This window comes from Alligator mississippiensis, chromosome 8 (assembly GCF_030867095.1).
Source record: "Alligator mississippiensis isolate rAllMis1 chromosome 8, rAllMis1, whole genome shotgun sequence".
Taxonomy (NCBI): domain Eukaryota; kingdom Metazoa; phylum Chordata; order Crocodylia; family Alligatoridae; genus Alligator; species Alligator mississippiensis.
In genome coordinates, this window is record NC_081831.1 from 6,239,593 (window position 1) to 6,260,180 (window position 20,588).

General features: G+C 39.4%; 1 protein-coding gene across 10 annotated transcripts in view; it reads left to right on the plus strand.

The window, feature by feature from the left end:
* Nucleotides 1-20,588, plus strand: part of BPTF (bromodomain PHD finger transcription factor) — a 75,790-nt gene that overhangs the window by 40,053 nt on the left and 15,149 nt on the right. For 5 of the 10 annotated variants that reach the window (XM_059732047.1, XM_059732044.1, XM_059732045.1 and 2 more), the window contains 14 exons: nucleotides 689-824; nucleotides 2,007-2,261; nucleotides 2,629-5,035; nucleotides 8,366-8,490; nucleotides 9,452-9,580; nucleotides 10,397-10,547; nucleotides 11,231-11,354; nucleotides 12,970-13,222; nucleotides 13,521-13,682; nucleotides 15,139-15,290; nucleotides 16,691-16,814; nucleotides 17,387-17,613; nucleotides 18,365-18,587; nucleotides 18,859-19,757. In XM_059732047.1, coding sequence (XP_059588030.1) covers nucleotides 689-824; nucleotides 2,007-2,261; nucleotides 2,629-5,035; nucleotides 8,366-8,490; nucleotides 9,452-9,580; nucleotides 10,397-10,547; nucleotides 11,231-11,354; nucleotides 12,970-13,222; nucleotides 13,521-13,682; nucleotides 15,139-15,290; nucleotides 16,691-16,814; nucleotides 17,387-17,613; nucleotides 18,365-18,587; nucleotides 18,859-19,757 — 5,367 coding nt within the window. The remainder of the gene's footprint in view (nucleotides 1-688; nucleotides 825-2,006; nucleotides 2,262-2,628; nucleotides 5,036-8,365; nucleotides 8,491-9,451; nucleotides 9,581-10,396; nucleotides 10,548-11,230; nucleotides 11,355-12,969; nucleotides 13,223-13,520; nucleotides 13,683-15,138; nucleotides 15,291-16,690; nucleotides 16,815-17,386; nucleotides 17,614-18,364; nucleotides 18,588-18,858; nucleotides 19,758-20,588) is intronic. The other 5 variants (XM_059732051.1, XM_059732052.1, XM_059732046.1 and 2 more) reach the window with 4 other exon arrangements.

The following is a 20,588-nucleotide window of genomic DNA, read 5'->3' on the forward strand; positions in this document are numbered from 1 at the left end:
TTTTCAAAATAAGAAAACCGAGTCTGCATAGTTTTGTTTCTTTTAGGTAACACACCTTAAAGGGTACCCTATATGAGGTAAAAGCTACCATTATATAGCTGTTTCCTTCCGCTTTTAAGAAGTATCCATCTAGCAGTGTTGGTACATAAACAATTTTTGTAAATACCTCAGTTATAAAACTGTTGTCTGGAAATTAAAATCAGTTGAGATTTCTTTTGTTTCAATTTTGAAAACGCAAAAAAAATTCTTCTAACTCAGTCTCTTGTCTTCTCGTCAAAGAAAACCTGAGAGAACAGCTAAGCTTTACAATATCACCTAAAAAAGACAGTAAATTTGGACCTTTATCAATTAAATTTGATGAAAAAAACCTAACCTGAAACTGCCAGGTGGCTAAATCAAGGTGCAGTAATCTGGAGTTCCTTGAATATTCAAGAACATAAGCAAGGGAGCGGGAGGGTCTCATAAGTTACATTGACCAACAAATTTAAATCATTGATGTGTGCGTTTAAATCTTATTTCAAGACATTTTGCTTTTCTTCCTGACATCACATATACATGAAAAAGCTGTGTAAGTGCAAAGTAGCCTGTGATCTGGCAGTGCTTCCTCCTCTTTAAGCCCGGTTCCTTTACAGGTTTTGGTAAACTACTTACTTTTAAAAAGGATTAATGTTTGTAACATGTTTAACAGGTTTGGAAACAAAAAGGAGAAGAATATAGAGTAACAGGCTATGGTGGTTGGAGCTGGATTAGTAAAACACACGTCCATAGATTTGTGCCTAAATTACCCGGAAATACTAATATCAATTACAGAAAATTACTACCAAGTAAGTGTGAATTTTATTTGTTTTGAATTAATAGTGTACTATCTGAATTAACTGCCTATTCAGGTAACTTTATCAAAATTGTCCTAGCTGTGTAGGCTTTATTCTAAATAAACTCCCAGGTAAGGTACATTTTTAGGATTTGATTTTACTCTTTCTTTAAATAACCTATTTTCAGTGTCCTGGAATTTAAATTGGCTCAGTTTATCAGATAAGGACAGTTTATAGAATATACTTGATTATGGAAAGCACAGCTTAAACTACAGCTTGCAGTCATTAGGGGAAACCATTCTCTGCAGGAGACTTGAGAAAAATGCTCTTATGCAGTTAGTTGCCCCCAAATTTAAGTTTTACTTGGTTCTGTTGATTAGTCGTCTGAAGTTTTATTTAGAATAACAGTTTTCTTGGGAATCTTGAGATTCCTCCTATATCTTAGGAAATTGTGGGTGAATTTACAGAGACTAAATTATCTTTGGGAGTTCGTAGGGTGGACTTGCTGAACCCACAAAAAAATACAGGTTCTCTGCTGTGCTTAACTGTAGACAGACAATGAACGCTGCCTTTTTGAGTTTTACGTACCTAATTGCTGTGGTAATTTACTGTTGTCTCAGCAATTTGAATGATAGCCACTGTGATTTCAAGCACAGAGTATCAGTCAATTGGATAATATCCATTTGGGAATTAAAACATGTAGACCCAAAGTTACAGGAAGTAACTAATGAATTTTTGGAGCCCAATCCAAATAACCTGTAGGAAGCCTGGTTTACAGAAGGTAGGTGCTTAGTGCTTTTGAGAATTGGTTCCTTTTTATAAAGGGTTCTGAATCGGTTCCCTAAGTTGCTAGTTATTCTTTAAAATGCGTATCTGAGAGCCTGTCTCTGCTCCCATAGGGCAACTTCTCTGCTTCTTTCCCTCCTACTTCCTTCAGCGGGAGCAAGAGTTGACTTCACAGCACATGTGTTTTTATGTACTGTTTTAATTTCTTACTGAATGTATTGTTCAATTGATGGATTCTGTTTTAGCATTTTAACCATAACACTATGGTTAATTTGGTAGAAAGGAGAGCATAAAGGTAAAATACTCCATGCTTGTAAAATCCAAGAAGAAAATTATAACATCGCAACAAAATATGCTTGACTCTGAGCAAGCAGAAATATTTAAAACTTTCTCATTAATTTGTTATAGCGAAGAATGATGATGTCACCACTGAAAATCGGTGTGAACTGGATAAAAGAAAAAGTACAACAAAAGTAAAAATAGAGACTGATTCTTTGAAAGGCAGAATAAAAGATTCTCAGAATCGACAAGCAAAGGACCAAACAGAAATAAAAACTTCTGACATTTTTGGGAAAGTCCAACCAAAGGAAGAAAATAAACTGAATGAAGAAAAAGTGAAACTTGATATCAATTCTGAAAACTTAGATCATGCGAAAGACAAAGGTAATATAAATATAGACACTTTTCACATCTGAAAATAGTTCAGCCTTTATATGTGCCACATAAGCTATCCATATATAAAATACAATGTAAAAACGCAAGAAATCTTCCGACCATTCTTTCTAACTTTGAGTTTGGCTGTGGCAAAGATGTTTGTAAATTATGTGGTAATCATTTAATAATAGGCAGTCACTTGGGTAGTTTTAATTACTGTCTTTTGTACAACCTGGGTTTTTGCAACAGTGTGACTTGTGAAATCTTGATGTTTCTGATTATGCCTTAACACTTAATGTAAAAATGTATGTAGGTGTTGTGATATTGTTTCATTACCAATTGGTTTTACTGATTCAGATATATTTATTGTTCACAGTGGAAAAAGACGTTGAGTGTGAAAATGATAAAATCATCAAAGAAGAACCCATGGAAGTGGATGACATAAAACTTGAATCACCTACAAAAAATGAGGATGGTCATTCTAAAGTAGATATAATCAATGTCAGCCAGGGCTTTCATTTAAGGACTTGCTACAAAAGGAAAGTAAAATCATCAAAATTAGATGGACTGCTTGAAAGAAGAGTAAAACAGTTTACACTGGAAGAAAAACAGCGCCTAGAAAGAATAAAGCTGGAGGCTAGTGCTAAATCTATAGGCAATGTATCTTTAAGTCCACAAAAAAACATAGATGAGCCACAAACAAGTAAATTAAAAGAAGGAAGTCAGATTGACATCTCTCTCCAAGATGGAGCTCATGTTTCAGGTAAGAGCCAAACTGAAGATTCATTTCAGGACTGCTTGCCAACCAGCAGTGTCCCTTGTACCAATGAGCCAGATCAGCCGTCTTTACCTTGCTTGAATAGACTCTCAAAAATAGAAAATGTAGCCTCTGATCACTGCTCTGAGACTCAGAGTTCAGTTCAGAGTGACACTAAAGAAAGTCGTCCTGAACCTATGGCTGCTGATAAAAGTCAACGACAAGAAATTCTTAAAGAGAGAATGACTGAGAATCCCCCCACGGATGACTTAAAACAAACAGATACTGAAGAAAAGAACAATTGCGGTATCTCGGAAAACAATGAAAAAACCTCAGAACAAAAACTACCTAATACAAGAGTGTCTCAGACTGTATGTGAAAACTCCTTACTGGCCACTGAAAGTGGCTGTGAAGGAGATGATGCTTTGCCCATCGCTGAAAAAGTGCAGCCAGAAGAAAATTCTGAAAAACAAGTCTGTGATCCAGAAAACAACTGCGCCTTGAAAAGCTGTTCTGAATCGGCATCCCTTCACAAAGATGAGGGAAAAAATATTACTCCAAAAAACACTGAAAGTAAGTCTGAAAACAGGGTCCTGTTTAATCGGAACCAAGTCAGTAAAAGTTTAGAACCATTAAAAACTGTGCTAACTTCAGAAGAAACACTTGAAAGTCAGACTCCGGAGCATATGGATGGAACAAATGTTAGTGATGACTTGGTGAACTCTAAACTTACTGAAGCCAATGGTGAAAAGCAAAGTCAGGAACAGAAACTAGAGGCAAGTACCATAAACAAATGTCTTGATCAGATGAATCTAAAAGGTATTACTGATAAAAAGAATAATAGGAATGGAGAAACAGAGACTCTAGTAGAAAAAGATAAATCAGCAGCATTTCAGATTAATGGCAAAGACAATGAGATTAAAGTATTGTCAAATGATGAATGTTTAATGAAAGATTCCTGTGATATTGAACCAAAAGTCAATAATATTAGTAAATCCATTCCTGAACACGAAATAAAACCACTGACTCTTAAAGATTCCTCTGTGAAGCCTTTCATGAATGGTGATATCACTGTGCAAGACACAAATGAAAAAAACAGCTTGGACACTAGATCATGTTCACAGAGTTCAATGGAGGTAGGTGACGAATCTCCAGGGAATCTTCTTCCAGATAAAGTGTCCAAATGTGTGCAAAATACTGGCGAAAAGCAGCATTCTCCTGAAAGAGTGGGCTTTGACGGTGCTTCCATACCAGCACAGCTTTTCTGTAAAGAAAACAACGTGGGCAATGAGGCAGAATGCATGGAAACCGAAACTCCTGAGGATAAAAATATTGCTCCCTCACCTGTAACTTCTTGCGAAGAATCTAGCTTGAGTAGTGACTTCACCGATCAGAATGGCCTGCAGCAGACGTATAACAAAGTTGACAACGTCAATGGCGACAATAAAATAAAAACTGTTATTACAGAGGTAACCACCACCACAACATCAACTGTTTCCACGGAATCCAAAACTGTGTTGAAAGTAGCAGAGCTGTCACCTTTCAAAGATGATAAGCAAACTGTGGTGTCATCCACAGAAAATTGTGCCATTTCCACTGTAACAACCACAACCACTGTCACTAAGCTAACCTCGCCAACCCCTGACAGCAACATTGACGTCATCTCCGTTCAGGAGCGTAGTAAAACGGTGGTTACAACAACTGTCACTGATTCTTTGACTACGCCAGAAGGCACGCTAGTGACTTCCATGACTGTTAGCAAGGAATATTCCACAAGAGACAAAGTGAAGCTGATGAAATTTTCAAAACCCAAAAAGGCTCGTTCTGGAACTGCCTTACCATCTTACAGAAAATTTGTTACCAAAAGCAGTAAAAAGAGCATATTTGTTTTACCCAACGATGACTTAAAAAAGTTGGCCAGGAAAGGAGGTATCAGGGAGGTTCCCTATTTCAACTACAATGCAAAACCTGCTGTGGATATCTGGCCATATCCATCCCCAAGACCAACTTTTGGTATCACTTGGAGGTACGTATCTGTAGCTTTTTAAAGAAACTTGATGTGGGCTGAAGTTGCTCACACAAAGCATTTTTTGTTTTGTATTGTGTTTTTACTGGCTTTTATATTGAAACAGGGTGTTTTTTCCACTGAAAAGGCGCATGGAGCTCTGCATAGCTATGGCTTCCTACTCTAAGCGTCCTCTGCTGCCTGGTGTTCTGGCAGTAGACATCAGCCACGTGGCAGCAGACATTCACCATCACTGGCAGGCCACGAGAGCATGTGCCTAGCAGCATGTCTCTTGTAGCTTTATCCACGTCCACTACAGCCTATATTGCCAGAGTACAAAGTGAACTCTATGAGGGCACCAGTTGCTGAATGGGCTGAGGTTGACTAGCTGTTGTGTCCCCACGCTCCTTCCACTACCTGCTGGGTGGTGGCAGGACCCTGACTCTGCTCCGAGATGGAGTAACGGTCAGCAGTGGAGGATTGTGCTGCTGCAAAACAGCTTTGTGTGTGCCTGCACTCCAAAGTTTGGCCAGCAGAACTGGGCTTAGCAGGTAGAGTAGAGACGATTTATTTCTCAGTCGGGTAAATTAGCCTTCCCACAGCTTTGTGCTGTCATGGCTAAACTGTGCCCAGCAACCAAATTAGTTTATCTTTTCTCAGCAAAATGTGCAGTATAGACATACCCTTAGTTATTTTTTGTTGCTGTGTGCATAAATGCTGCACCTCCAGTTTGGATAGATCCAAACAAGATTTTAAGAAGCGTTGCAGCCTAGCCAGGTTTACTGTAACACAATCATTGTTTGGGCATGTCTGCAGAAAGTAGGAGGTGGGGCAGGGGAAGTAGAAGTAGAAGTAATTGCAACTGATTCTGTTTAAAGACAAGTGGAAGTGGAGCCTTGGCTTTATCAATACTCAGTGAACATCTGGAATAATTTAACAGTTTGAACAAAATAGTTTTGACTGAAGCCCTGCCTACTTTGCTTAAACATGGTCATGGCTCACCTGCATTTGTATAAATTTTCTTTTGGGTCTATATGCTTCTGTTTTGTGGAGAAAGATTGATATGAACATAATAAGGTTCCTTGTTTAGGTGGTGGCCTTGTCTGTACTAGATGTGATGCTTAATACAATAGCAGCTAAACTATGCTGGCAATGCCATCAGTTGAAAGTGCAACAGTGGGAAATGGTAAGGAAAAAGTTCAGCATACCTAGTTTCTGTGAAGGTTAAAATGTATGTTTATGGCTTGTAGAAGTGTAAGAGGTAATCTAATGCAATATAGCTATGACCATACTTAAGCAAGTGTTCTTCATTGGGGTGAATTAGCTTGGGTATCTTTCCCCCCCCTCGAACTTTGTAATCTTCCTGAAATTTGAGAGTGCTATATTTTTTTTTTTTTTGTAGTACAAGAAAATAAAATCTTTTGTATAGTTGGATCTAAATGAGTCCAAATGGTATATTGTGAATCTTGCTGCTTAAACATAATTTTTCATGTTTTTTCCAGATGACCACACTAGACTTAAGGCTGGGGTGCCCAACCTTTTTTGACTTGGGGCTAGAAGGATGGTACTCTTGAGAGTCCATGGGCCAGATCCAGCCCTGATCTGGCTGTGTGGCAGGGTGGGGAGTGAGACATGGGTGTGACCTGGCCCTGATCCAGCAATGTGGCAGGGAAGACGGCATGGCCTGACCCCAATCTGCCTGCATAGCGGTTGAAGGGAACCTGGCCTAGCCCTGATGGGCCTGGAAATTTGGCAGCGGGCAGGAGACGGCAGCATTTCTTGGCACCGCTCCCCCATCATTAAATATCCTGACCTGTGGGGAGCCCCTTAGACCAGGTGCCATGGCTCCATGAGCTGCATTTGGCCCATGGGCCAGAGGTTGAGCACCCCTGTCTTAAAGGGATGGTCATTCTCCCACTCAAATAGGCAAAAAACATTTCCATTGCAGGATCAGTCCTTTAGTCAGAAAATCCTAGTTACTTCTCAGCATGAAAACCATCTACTGTTGTAAAACCTTTAAGTATTAAGAACAGGCTTTGACATTTTATTGGAATCAAAATTATTTTGCATATGTTATACATCATTATTGTTCCTCTAGAGAGGTGAATTACAAAGTCCATTTCTGTGCCTGGAAGGGATTTACATGCTCCTGCAGAAAAACTGTTGCAGTTCATGGACCTGCAGAAATGCAGCTAACTTCTCAGCTACCTTTATGAGAGGTTTCTAATGCATGTTCCTCAGTAACCTTCAGGTAAACTCCTTCCAGCTGTAGAAGTTACTGTTAATAGCCATTTTTGAATAAATCTAAATCTGGATCCTTCCCAAGCTGTCAGGTGTTGCTTAGGATTCTGCCACACTTGTCCATCCTGTGCTGCTCTTTACCTCTCCTCTCCATTTAAGTCCTGTAAGTTTTCATTCTTAGAAATGTTTCAAAGCATGGCACTTTTAGTCAGTCCCTTTCCCACTCTGCTTCAGCTTCCCAGTCATTTTGACAAAATCCTGTCCGCATCAGTAATGTTTGATCAGTCCCAATCTTTTCCGAAGCTGATCATCCTAAGACAAGGTATGTCTGCGCACATATACCCTTTACCAACTTGAGAAGGGAGGCTGCACGTGGTTTTTCTCTTTTTTTTTTTTTCTGTCGCATACAGGAATTAACTTGCAGAAACTTTTTATAAGCAGTAGGTCTTCTGCAGTGCCATTAACAGGTGACAGTGCTTCGCTGCATCCGCTTTCAAAACAGGTCATATGCATTCTTCTTCAACTTACTTTAATCTTGGTTCAAGTAATGTTAAGTGTTTAGTGTTTCTCCATTTGGAGCGTTTAAATGCAAGTCTACTACAGAAATCCTAGAGATGGTCCTATTTTGTTTACTGATGAAAAAGTGGAAAGCTTTATTTTGAGTTTTCCTAATCTTGACCTGGTAGGATATCTAATACAAATACTTCTATTTGGTTACACTTCAGAACGTTAAAACTTGCATTTCTTCCACATGCCTTTTGCCAGGTGATGGGAATGTGAGGATTCAAGATGTGAACAATGCCACAAAAGTTAAGGGTGCTTGATACAGAAGTTTGTCTTATTGTGTGGTAAAGTATGTGTGGGCTTTCCAGATACATAGCCTCGATTTACCTGTTGAATTCAGTAAACAGCTTCCTGAAGGTCAAAAGTAGTATGCAGACAAAACAGTTTTGCAGGCACTGAATGAATTACAAATGCCCATTTGAGAAGGTAAAATGGAGAAAACTGCAGAGACTGGTTTGGGTAAAAATTCAAGTTTTGCATTTTCATTTTACAACATAACTAATATCCTGTGATTTGTTGTTTTTTTTTCTTTGTGGCTTGTTCTAGATACCGACTTCAAACTGTAAAATCTTTGGCTGGAGTGAGCCTTATGTTGAGGTTACTGTGGGCCAGCTTACGGTGGGATGATATGGCTGCCAAAGCTCCACCTGGCGGAGGAACTACACGTACAGGTAGATTTGCGTTCAGTTTTTGGCTTGCTTAGTTACAGTTCACCTTGCTGGACTCAGAATGCCAGTGGTATCTTCAGTTATCTTTAATGTGCTGAAAATTAAACCAAATAGCAACCGGGGTACACCAGTTGTTGTTTGACCAACTTGGCTTGAACTGATTTACCAAACAATCTTATTTCCTGTTTAGGTTATTGTGAAAATCTAACCGAGACTTGCTTCTAAATTCATAGTTTATAATTACCATCTTCACTCCAGAAAAAAGTTTCCTCTGCCCTGGGCAAAATCCTGGCTGCATGGGAAGTCAGCAGTACCTTGATTTTTGCCCCTCTTTTTGATGATAGTATTGCATTACAGGGGTGGAGCCAAGTCATCTTCTACATTCAAGATTGGTCTGTGTTGGAATCATCATTGATCTGTTTTGATAATGGCACCTCCAGTCTTTGGCTGACTCAGATCTGGTTTTTGGTTAGCGAGAGTCGATTGCAACACCGAGAGGCTAACGTTAGCTGCCTAGTCCTTATTTGCTTAGTCTAAAGGAATTGCGATGATCCTTGATTTGTTTTTTGTGCCTCTCATTTTCAAATCACTGCATTTTTTTTTTTTTGTCCTTGTCTGAATTCTATGCATACAAGTCAGGAGTTGTGTGCTCATATGCCTTGATATCATTTCAAGGAAAAATCATAGAATCATAGGAAGCAAGGGTTGGAAGGGACCTCAGGTCAGCTAGTTCAGCCCCCTGCTCAAAGCAAGATCATCCCAGCCAAAATCCAGATGCAAAAACCAACGCTTGCGTGTACAGACACTTAAAACAGCAGTGTCACAAGTAATTGTTTTAGGGTTGCCTGCAATTCATGGCAGATAAAATTTATTTTTTCTACTACTTCCTTTATGTTTCTGTTTCTGATAGATTCTGTTTGTCGTTTTTATTACTAATAATGATTTTGGCACTAAATTATTGTAGAAACATCTGAAACCGAAATTACAACTACAGAAATAATTAAGCGGAGAGATGTTGGTCCATATGGAATTCGTTCAGAGTACTGTATCAGAAAAATAATTTGCCCTATTGGTGTACCAGAAGCTCCAAAAGGTATGTTTGTAAATCTTTGCTTACTATATTTTTTTCAGAAACAGCCACAGTCTGTTGTCTTAATCCAGGCCATCAAAAGGAAGGCTAGGATTCCACAGCTTGGTATGAAGTGTTCACTCTGTCTGATTGTGCTGAAACAAATTAATCTAGATTTTTGTTAAATTTGCTATTGAAAGGTAAAAGATCTTTGATTTTCAAAGACGTAATTACCAAATGAATGATGTTGTGTATAAGTAAGTCTTTATTATAAGCAGGACATACTAACTTTATTAAAAAGCATAACAACTTTGAACTCCACTCCATATCTAATCCACCATATGATATAAGGTATTTAACTTTGAATCAAGGATGGAAAAAACAACATGCAAGCGTACTTCTGTCTATACATCTATAGTCCTTGAATTTTTCAATAGCTGTATGTTTTCATTCAACACAAAACAAACATGCCCATTCAGATCTTTATCACTGTAGACATAAGCATAGTTTTATCTTGATTCTGTAAAATGTAATAGTATTGCGGAGTCCTCTTTTCTGTTAGTTTAAAATAGCTCCTAGACTTTTCTTGCTTATTATAGATGCCCTGTCTTCAGTGATATTTCAGAGAACTTCGCTAAATAGTTAAGGATAGGTTTTTCAAAAGTTTTCAGTTGCCTGGAATCAGTGGAAGTTCTGCCGCTTAGAATCTCTTACCCTAATTAGCTTGTTTGTAAGAACCTGCAACTTTTTTTAAAAAGGCAATACATCCTAACTTTTCATTTGCACTTTATTTCATGGTTGAGCTTAACATGTGGGGGTTTTTGCCTTCTTTTCCTAAAGAAACTCCAACACCTCAGAGGAAGGGCCTTCGATCAAGTGCACTAAGGCCAAAGAGGCCAGAAACACCAAAGCAAACAGGCCCTGTTATAATTGAAACTTGGGTAGCAGAGGAAGAATTGGAATTATGGGAAATCAGGGCATTTGCTGAAAGGTAAACTAAAAGGAATGAAGGATTGCGATTTGTGTGCAATATGAATTATGAGATGAATGTTTCAGCAGGATTGCATTAGCTTCTAAAAAGTGTTTTGTTTCTTGGTAGCTGTCTTGCACTTACTATTTTCTGTGTCCTTTTGTAAAAACTCAAAGTTGCAAAAGCAAAGTACTTCTGGTGGCAGAAATCAAAGCATTATGTAGGTTGATAGATTTGCCTGAATCAGTTTTATGTTAATGTAGCATGTAACAACTAGGCAAACTGCCTCTGACTGATTTAGGAAGTAGAAAATGTTGCGTGCCAAGAGAACCACATTAGTAACTGAAACTGTAAACCTGTTCTATCATTCTGTGGTTTGAATGCGGTGTGTGAATGTCCACTGAACAAAGTGCCAAAGTATATGACCATGAAAGGATCATGTGGAAGAAGACTTAACAGCACCTAGATTCTATTAGAATGTATCCTGCTTTTTACTGTTGGTGAATGGTGATTGCTGTAGCTTCAAAATCCTGATAGACCCAATCTCTATTAATAGTTCCTTTGCAAGGTGTTCTAGTCATTCACTTCAGAATATTTCAAAGAGTTCACCCTAATTAGTCAACCTGGCTAAAATGAAAGCCCATAGGAGTTTTATTTTGTGTGCGTGCAATAGTAATTTTTTCTCTTTGCGTATCTCCTGGCAGGGTGGAGAAAGAAAAGGCACAGGCAGTTGAACAGCAGGCTAAGGTTAGTGAACAGAAGAAGGCCGAGGAATTCAAGGCCCAAATGGAGGCTCAGCTAAAACAACAACGGTTGGCTGCCCAGCAGGTGGGGGAGCCATTAGTAATCCCACCTGTCAACAAGTTTGCATTGTTAGTCTACATGCATTCAAATATAGGGAATCATGTGTCCCTATTTCATAGAGTTTTTCAAGTATAATTATTATTGTTTTCTGGTCTCCATGTGAACTCAACCTTCTGAAAAGACCTCACTGTCATTAAACCTTAACACTAGCTACGTTTAGTACATTCAGTATTCTTATGTAACCCTCTGCATCATAACTTGTTTATTATTGCCTTCCTATTTGCTATACCAGATTTAGGTAATCTCCAAAAAGATGTTTTCCTTCCCTTCTGAAAGAAGGGTATGAAATAGTAGCTGCCAGGAGAGACCTGTCTGATGGAAAATAACCATAGCTCACAACTGACTATAATGGATTTGACTTTATCCCCATGATAAAATGGAGCAAAAGCTGGGAGTTTTTGTGGAGGCTTAAGTTTAATTTACTGATTACAAAACTTAGAATTCCAGCATCTGGTCAAACGTTCATATTTTGCTCCCTTAATATATTAGAGAGAACTGTCCAACTCTTCTAGGTTCATTTTTCCTTTTTGTCTTCCCTACCCACAGTGCACTTCTCATTGTTAGTGTTTAATATCATAGTTACACTTTTTAAAATACTCTAAGCACAAAACAGAATACCAATCATTAGTCAATCTGTAATCATCTGTTACTTTGTTTTCTAATAGTCTGTGCCGTTGGTGTTTTTCAGTTGTAGGTAACAAGAAAAAGAAAAAATGCTGGAATGTGGACAGTTTTACTCATTTTTGGTGCAGTGTTGTCAAGATTCAAATAGCTAAATGCTTAGCATGAAAAATCTCTGCAAAATGTTGAGAAAGTGTCAGAGTGTAGTTGGCGTTATTTAGCTAATTATCTCTCTCAAATAAAAAGCAGTGAGAACTGTCACAGGGACAGAAGGCCTACCGCTTGTTAAGGTTGTTGAACCTGGTGGGCTAGAAATTGGCTTGCAATCAGAAGAACATTTTAGATCTTGGTATTTTGATTAAGCTTCATCAAGATAAATTAGAATTGTAATTTCTTGGCTTTCTTATATTTTGCTGCCACTGGCAAGATACAGCTGCCATTAAAATTAAACTTGGGGATGCCAGTAGTAATTAAAAATTGAGTCTTGTAGTAGTAGGTTCGCATCTCTCTCTGATTGATGCACATGCATGTGTCCATTATGAAAGTAGGCATTTCAAAGACTAGATTTTATTGTGTTGAGAACTCTTTTTTACCTTTTAGATGTTTCAGATTACTCATCTGAGAATACTGAATTTAATTTTATTTTAAATAAACATGCTGGATTGTGTTGTAAAAATGCTACAAAGGTAATATTTTGTGCTGTTATAACACAATGGAAATCATTGATCTACAAACAGGGAAGTACTTGGGCAAATTCATGACTACATTTGTACATTAGTAATAGTAGTTTGCTAGCAATCTAATATTTTCTACTTCAATAACCTCTAATTTAATTTCTAGAAACTTCTAGCCAGCCTTATGTTTAAGTAGGAAAAAAAAGCTTCTCTTTTTTACTTTTCTTGCAGAATATGCTAATTTTAAATGTACTTTCATTGAGTTTTTCTTTGAACTTCTGTAGAAACGACTGGAGCAACAAAAGCAATTGCCCACCGGAGGTGCAGCCACTACAGTCACTACAGCTAGCAGCACTGCAACCACTGTCTCCACTCCGCAGAAGGTTATGGTAGGCCCATTAACAGGCCCAGTTCCCACTGGAACCAAAGTTGTACTTACTACTAAAGTGGGTTCTCCAGCTACAGTAACATTCCAGCAGAGCAAAAACTTCCATCAGACTTTTGCTACTTGGGTTAAGCAAGGCCAGTCTTCATCAGGTAAATTACTTGCTTTTCTTTTGTTCAGAGACTGCTCATACTCTGAATGGCTAGAAAGTTTTTGTTTGTTTGCTTGTTTCTGACCTGTGCCAATTTTAGCATTAACTTATAATGAAGAGTTCTCTGTATGAATTCACTATTATAGTGAACCTTTAAAAAAATATGGAAGTAAAATGACGTGGCATATTCAGAAGTGGCTGTATAATAATTAATTAGCTTTTTCTTTAAGAAATAATCATATTCACTACTAAAAATTATTACTTGATTTGAAACTTAACTGTTTCGTGTACTTTAATAGCTACCAGCACTCCTGCCACATCAGCCACAACCATTGCCAGCACAGGACAGACGTTCCAGATCTCAGGCAGTCCAGTAACTATGGCAGGCAAAGTGATAACAAAGCTTCCACTTCCTGCAAATAGCAAGATTGTTGCTGTCAATGTGCCATCAACTCAAGGAGGTAGGGGAAGAAAATAGACTTGGCATGCATCTTCCAACTTGCTAAATTGATATGGCATTGACATTCTTTTTGATGTAAAATAAAACATACTTTTCTGAATTAAATGGGGGGATAAGTTTCCGGAGTGTTTCCTTTGCTCTCCCTCAAAATGATCAGAGTTGTTTTTTTAGGGACAAAAGCATAGGGTTCTTCCTATAAATTCTATTTAGAAGCTCTTATTTTTTTATTTATTTATTTATTTATTTATTTTTAAAGAACCTAAATCAGAAGGTCTTTTTAAGAACCTAATTCTAAACCAAACATCAAAAAAGCATTCATCAAAATTTTGCAAAACAGTTGTAACAGCATTGTTGTAACTAGCTATTTAATAACGAATTGTTGTGAGGGTCCTGGGTATGACTGTAAACTGCATCCAACTGGAAGGCCTGGTGGCAACGTGGTGGGGCTATCGTGGCAGGGAGCTCCTGTAAAATACTACAGTTTTGCAACCTCCAGAGTAAGGTGAGTATAGGGTGCCTCACCCCCAGCCCCTACTGCCTTGTTGGGTACTCCTTGGTTGGAGAAAGGCTGGGGACATCACCCTGACAGAAATGCTTCCTCACTGAGGCATTAGACCGTCAGCAGCAGTCCTCATCTGTTACTCTCTGGCAGAAGCTACAACCATTGAGGCACTGAATATCTGGATTCAATCTGGCCTTTGGATTCTTTGATAGTGATCTAAAGGAGGGATGGTAGGTCTTGGGCAGCCTCCACTCCTTCATACTGTTGCCTAGGTGTATGCATCAAAGGTCTTGGTGACTAGACCTCTTAGGCATACACCATGATCCAGAGGACTGACAGTTGCCTACTAATGCTTGTAAATAGTTGTACCTCAAAAACCTGCTGTTCTCAGTTTTAGTGATGGGCTCAGTAGTGTTGGTTCCTTTTTATTTTGAAATGATAGGTTTCATATCCCTTATTAAACATACCTGAGCCTCTGTCCATTTTGCTTCATCTATGAAGAAACTGCTAGCTTTGAGCAGATCTTTCTCATGAGCATAGAGTGCTCTTACCCATGATCTGCAATTCAAACAGACAGAGAACTGGTCCTATAGGCTATTTATATGCAGGAAAGACTAGAATAATGCCTAATATTTGTGTTAGAACAACATTTGTGGCACCATATTGTGAAGTAGCCTCTTCGTAAAGGTCAGTGTTGGAGGGTCATGCCTCTGAAATAGTCTTTCTTCAAATGTTTAAAGTACTTGTCAGTGCCCTGACAAGATAAAGGGATTTGTATTTCCCGAAAGTGGTGAAGCTTCTTCCTTGTAGAACATGACATTTTTGCCAAGAGATTTGTGGGCCTATCTGTCAAGGTGTGTTCTAAAAACTTGGAGGTTTACTGAACTTCAGCATTAGCATATTATTGTGACCGACAGCTCTTGTATTAATGGATTCTTACTTTTTCTTTTATTAGGTATGGTTCAAGTTCAGCAAAAGGTGTTGGGTATCATTCCATCAACTACAGGTGCAAATCAGCAAACATTTACTTCATTCCAGCCAAGGACAGCAACTGTAACTATTCGGCCAAACACTACAGGGACTGTAGGAACAACAACAACTTCACAAGTAATGTCTTTCTGTTTCTTACAAGGGCTATTGTATGAATACATTGCATCTTATGAGAGTATATCTGCAAACAAAATTATCTTCTATATATTTTTAATCTAAGGGAGGAATATATCAGTTTCTCTCTTGAGAAATATTTCTCATTTTTTGTATGATCATAGACGTTTATGGCATTGAAGATTTCTGGGCTGCGTATTGGAAACTAAACTGGATTGGGTAAAAGCTGTGATAGTTATTCAACATATTGCAGGTCTGATAGAATATTGGGATATTAAAATAAGCTTTTAATAAGGTAAATGAACTCTTAATTTTTTTTCATATAAACATTTAAATTGTATACACCAGTGGTGTGAAACTTGCCTTGTGCCCTGGGCCAAATCCAAACCATGGGGCTCCTTGTGAGCCAGATCCAGCCCAGGGCACACAGTGGCAGGTCCAGCTCTGGCATGGGGGACACAGCACAGCTTCAGCTCCTACTCCCAGCTCAGCTCTGGCACAGAGCACACAGCAGTGGGACCAGCAGCCAAGGAGCTGGCACCATGGCAGAGGTAATGAGCGAAGCAGCTGGAGAACAGCTGACATTGTATCAGCCTTCACTTGCCTCGCACCATGTCCACTGGAGCCCAAGAGTCCCAGATTCTCAGCAGAGCGTGTCTCCCAACTTCCAGTGACTCGCCAGTAGTCCAGCGAGCTGGCCAGAATGGCTCTACAGGCTGTATGTTTGACACCCTGATGTGCACAATACGTGTTTGATGCAGCCTGAAAATGGCACAATTTTTTTACACTATGGTAATAACTAACCCTGGGACATGGTGGAATCTGTATCGCCTTAAATCTTAAAATCAAGATGGGATCTCTTTCCAAAAGAGACACTTTATCTGTAATAGAGGTTACAAGTTTAATGTAGAAACAGTGGAGTCATGTTTTCTGACCTATGCTATGCTTGGTCAGACCAGACTGTCAAACTGGTGCCTTCTGGTCTTGATATCTATTCATCTGACTCCTGGATTCAGTGTCCCCTTGCTGGTTGCTGATCTAAAGAGGAGGCTTAACTTGTATTCAGGTTTCACCAATCTGCCAGCCTTTTTCAAAAACAACACTAACACATCTGGAAGGAGCTCTTTGTTAGGGATTTTTTATTTGCTTTTTAAAACTTCAGGCTGGTCTGTGCAGTAAGACCTCATGGGAAATAGTTTTAATGGGGAAACTTTGACACACAACTTCAGAGCATAGAGTCCTGTTAGGAAGAGAGTGATTATGGCAGAGTTTTTTGGTGAGCTTTAAGGCACGCAAGAAGTAAATGGTTAAACCTACCTTTTTATTCTTACGCTTCTCATTATTTTTTTAATGGCAAGCTTTTTTAAACACCTGTGTAAATGTTCTCCATTTGCTGCCTCTAGGTAATGCCAGGGACACCGCTCCGTCCTGGTATGACAGTAATAAGGGCACCACTTCAGCAGTCAACATTAGGGAAGACCATCATTCGAACACCACTAGTGGTGCAGCAAGGTATTCTTCCAGCCAGTAGGTTAATTTTAATATTAAAACTTCCAGTGTGTGAAACCCATGGTTTGTTCCTCCATAAACATTTTCTGTCATTCACCCCAATTCCAAATTTCTCTCTATTCAGAACTTGGTATTTGGCAGGTACTGTTTAGACAGGGATGTTTTTTAAACAGCTTGAGATCGGTTATTAATTTAATTGGTGTTACTGAGTGAAATTCTTGTTTAATAGCTCAAATCTTTCATCTGAGAGGATACAAAGAATGGGGTTTCAGAGTCTGATTTTATTAAAATACTCCATGTTTAAAATTGAGTAGTTTAAAATACAAAATTATGAAGGCCATTTGTATAAGAAGGTTTGACTTAATTACCCCTTGAAAAAACATCACATCAAACATTTTTCAGATTCATATTTTTTAGTCAATGTCACAGGAAAGCGAGTTATGGTAGATGTTCCCTTGCAAACTGGAGTGCCTGCTTGGCGTGTTTCATACCACACTATTACAAGAAGTTGAAGTTTAGTGTGCTATAATGAAAAAAACAAAACATGTTGGAACATAAATATTTTTAACATCACATATTTGCTCTTGCAGGTCAGACTCAACAGGTTGTGACTCAGATAATCAGAGGTCAGCCTGTCTCAACTGCAGTATCTAGTACCAGCACAGCTGCTTCCAGTTCTGGACAAAAGACAGTAACAGCTCCTGGAACACCTCCACAGCCAATACAGCCCCAGACCTCAACTCCCCAAACCCCTCGTCCCCAACAGGGGCAAGTGAAACTTACCATGGCCCAGCTTACACAGCTAACGCAAGGACAGGTAAACCATTTTTTACAGCTTCCAAATAAAAGGTAACACTATTGGCATTTCTTTATGCTTTTCGTGGTACAGTGTGCTTCTATTAGAAGTCAGTGCTCTAATAAGCCATTAACTAAACATCGGGTTTCTTTTCAGTTGAAGAAAATCCATGTAAGCACACCATCCAGTTTGTAGTAAAGATCTTGAGAGAGTGTCTGGTATCCAAGGACTATTTAAAGCAGTAGAATTCTCCAATGCTGACAGTCTGGTTATAAACAAGCCTCAAATCTTATTGTTTGCTAGTATCTGACAGGCAGCTAAGACTTTTTTTTAAGTGAAGAATTATCTTCTGCACTGATGGTTGGGACTTCTAAGACTGATTTTTGGGTCGGGGGGTAGTTAATAAGATGCCCAAAGTTGCATTCAACTGTGGCTCTTCTGTTTAAGGTTTTAGCCAGACTTGATGGACAGAAATTTAACTGTCATTGACACTGATCTAGTTCAGTATTCAGCTGAAAATAGATATAACTGATATGAACCTCTAAGGCATGAAACATTGCTCCTTTATGGGCAATTCAAGTGATTTCCTGACTTGAAATTCTGCCACTGGAATGCTAGGATGTTGTAGTCAGCGCTTTGTTATGCAATATGGAACTCGGGCATCAGAGGTGTGATTTGTGACGTTGTTATTCCAGTGTCAGGAGAGCTTAGGTCTCCCAGCTCACAGGCGTATCCCACTGGGGCATTAATAACTTTTTTTTTCCCCCCCTAGGGTGGCAGTCAAGGGTTGACTGTGGTAATTCAGGGACAGGGACAAACTACTGGTCAGTTACAGCTGATCCCTCAGGGAATGACTGTAATACCGGGTCCAGGGCAACAGCTAATGCAAGCAGCTATGCCAAACGGTACAATTCAAAGGTTTCTTTTCACCCCGCTACCAGCAGCAGCTACTACAGCCAGCACTACTACTACAACAGTTTCCACTTCAACATCAGGTAGGATTTTTTGGGTTCAACAAAAAGCACTGGTTTTAAGTCAGTGTCATTTTACATAGTTGGCAGCTAATGTCTTTTATTAAGTTAATTTAAAGATCATTTAGTAGGCTGAGAAATCATATGCTAAAGCTTTGGATGAAGCAGTGTAACTCTATTAAGCCATTAGGAGGAAAACTGCTTTGTCAGCTGCAGAAAACCTAACATTTCAAATTAACGTGGCTTACAGACATGTCCCTTGGAATGAACAGAATACTTTCTTTATCTTTCATAGCTACAGGGGAACAGAAACAAGCCTCGCAAGCTCAGGCACAACCAACACCAGTCCTGCCTCCAATTCAGCCCCAGTCTCAGAATCAACTGCAGACCCAGCTGCAGGCACAGACACAGTGTGTTCAGCCTCCAGCCCAGCCACAGACTGCTCAGGCCGGAGTTCAGCCTGAAGTTCAGACACAGCCTGAATCTCAGAGTCCAACATCCATCCAGTCTCCAGACACATCAGAAGCACAGCCTGTCATGACACAGTCAGCTAAATCACCAGTCACCGTTCATTCTCCTACACAGACCCAGGTTCCAGGGCAGTCTCAGCTTCAAGTCCAGAGTCAGCCGCAGACGATCATTCAAGCTCAGCCCCAGCTCCAGGCTCTGCAGCAAGCCCCAGTACAGACTACAGCCCAACAGCCTATTCAGATGCAGCCCCATACTTCTGTACAGATTCAAGCTCAGCTGCAACAACAACCCCAATCCCAGGTTCAGACTTCAGTCCAAACCCTTCCAACTACACAAAGTTTAAGCCAAGTTACTGTACAGTCTCCATCTCGCCCCCAGCTGCAGATTCAGCAGCCTCCAACCAAGGTTATTACTGTACCTCAGCTTCAGCAACAAGTCCAGGTTCTTTCTCAACTTCAGTCTCATGTTGTGGCTCAGATACAGGCCCAGCAGGGCAGTGTTCCCCAGCAAATCAAGCTTCAGCTACCTATTCAGATTCAGCAGACAAGCCCTGTACAGGCTCACCAAATTCAGAATGTGGTAACGGTTCAAGCAGCTAGTGTTCAAGAGCAGCTGCAGAGGGTTCAGCAGCTCAGGGAGCAACAGCAGAAGAAAAAGCAGATAGAAATAAAACGTGAACACACCCTTCAAGCTTCTAATCAAAGTGACATTATCCAGAAACAGGTAAAGTTCTCCAAAATAAAGGAATGCCTTAAATGAAGTAACCTCATGCCGTTAATCAGGTTGATAAGTTGTGAACTGAATTGTCTCTGATTTTTCTCCCTTTCTAAATGATACTGCAAAATAATTGGTTTTTACCATTGTAATGTTCCTAAGCTAGTTCAGCCCATTAAGAGAAATCTGCAGTGCTTACAGCTTTTTAGCACTTTGTCTTAATTTATTGTAATTGATTATTGGGAACATATATTCTCAGTGTTAGTCCAGAGAGGTAGTTAGCTGTGTTAGTCTGAAGTCGCACAGAAGGCAGACCAGGATGGTACTGAAGACTAGCACGTTCAGAAGCATAAGCTGCTGCCTACAAAAGCTTTATGCCTCTCTGAACAAGTTAGTTTCTAAGGTGTCATCCAGCCCCAGTGTTAGTCCAGAGGAGACAGGTTGTATATGCAAGGGCAAATGCTTGGTGGGCTTGTACAGTAATTTTGTTGACAGCTGAGGAAAGAGCACTAGAAGAGGTGTATTGGGTGTAATACAAAAGAAAGACAAAAAACCAAGAAAAAATGTGGAGTCTTTTGTATACAAGATCTTGTGATCAGAACTAACTTCAGTTAATTAACTCCTGTTTTAAAATATTATTAAAGCCATTAGAGCCATGGTTTTCAGCCTGTAGTCCACAGAGCCCTGAGAGTCTGCAAACTGTCTAAGGGGTCTGCAGAAGATGACTATGATCAATCAGAAGTATGTGATTACCCACCCTTACAGTTCAAGGGGGTCGGTACCTCCATTTGAAACTTCGAAAGGGGTCTTCACCTCTGTTCAAAGTTTTTTAGGTATCCG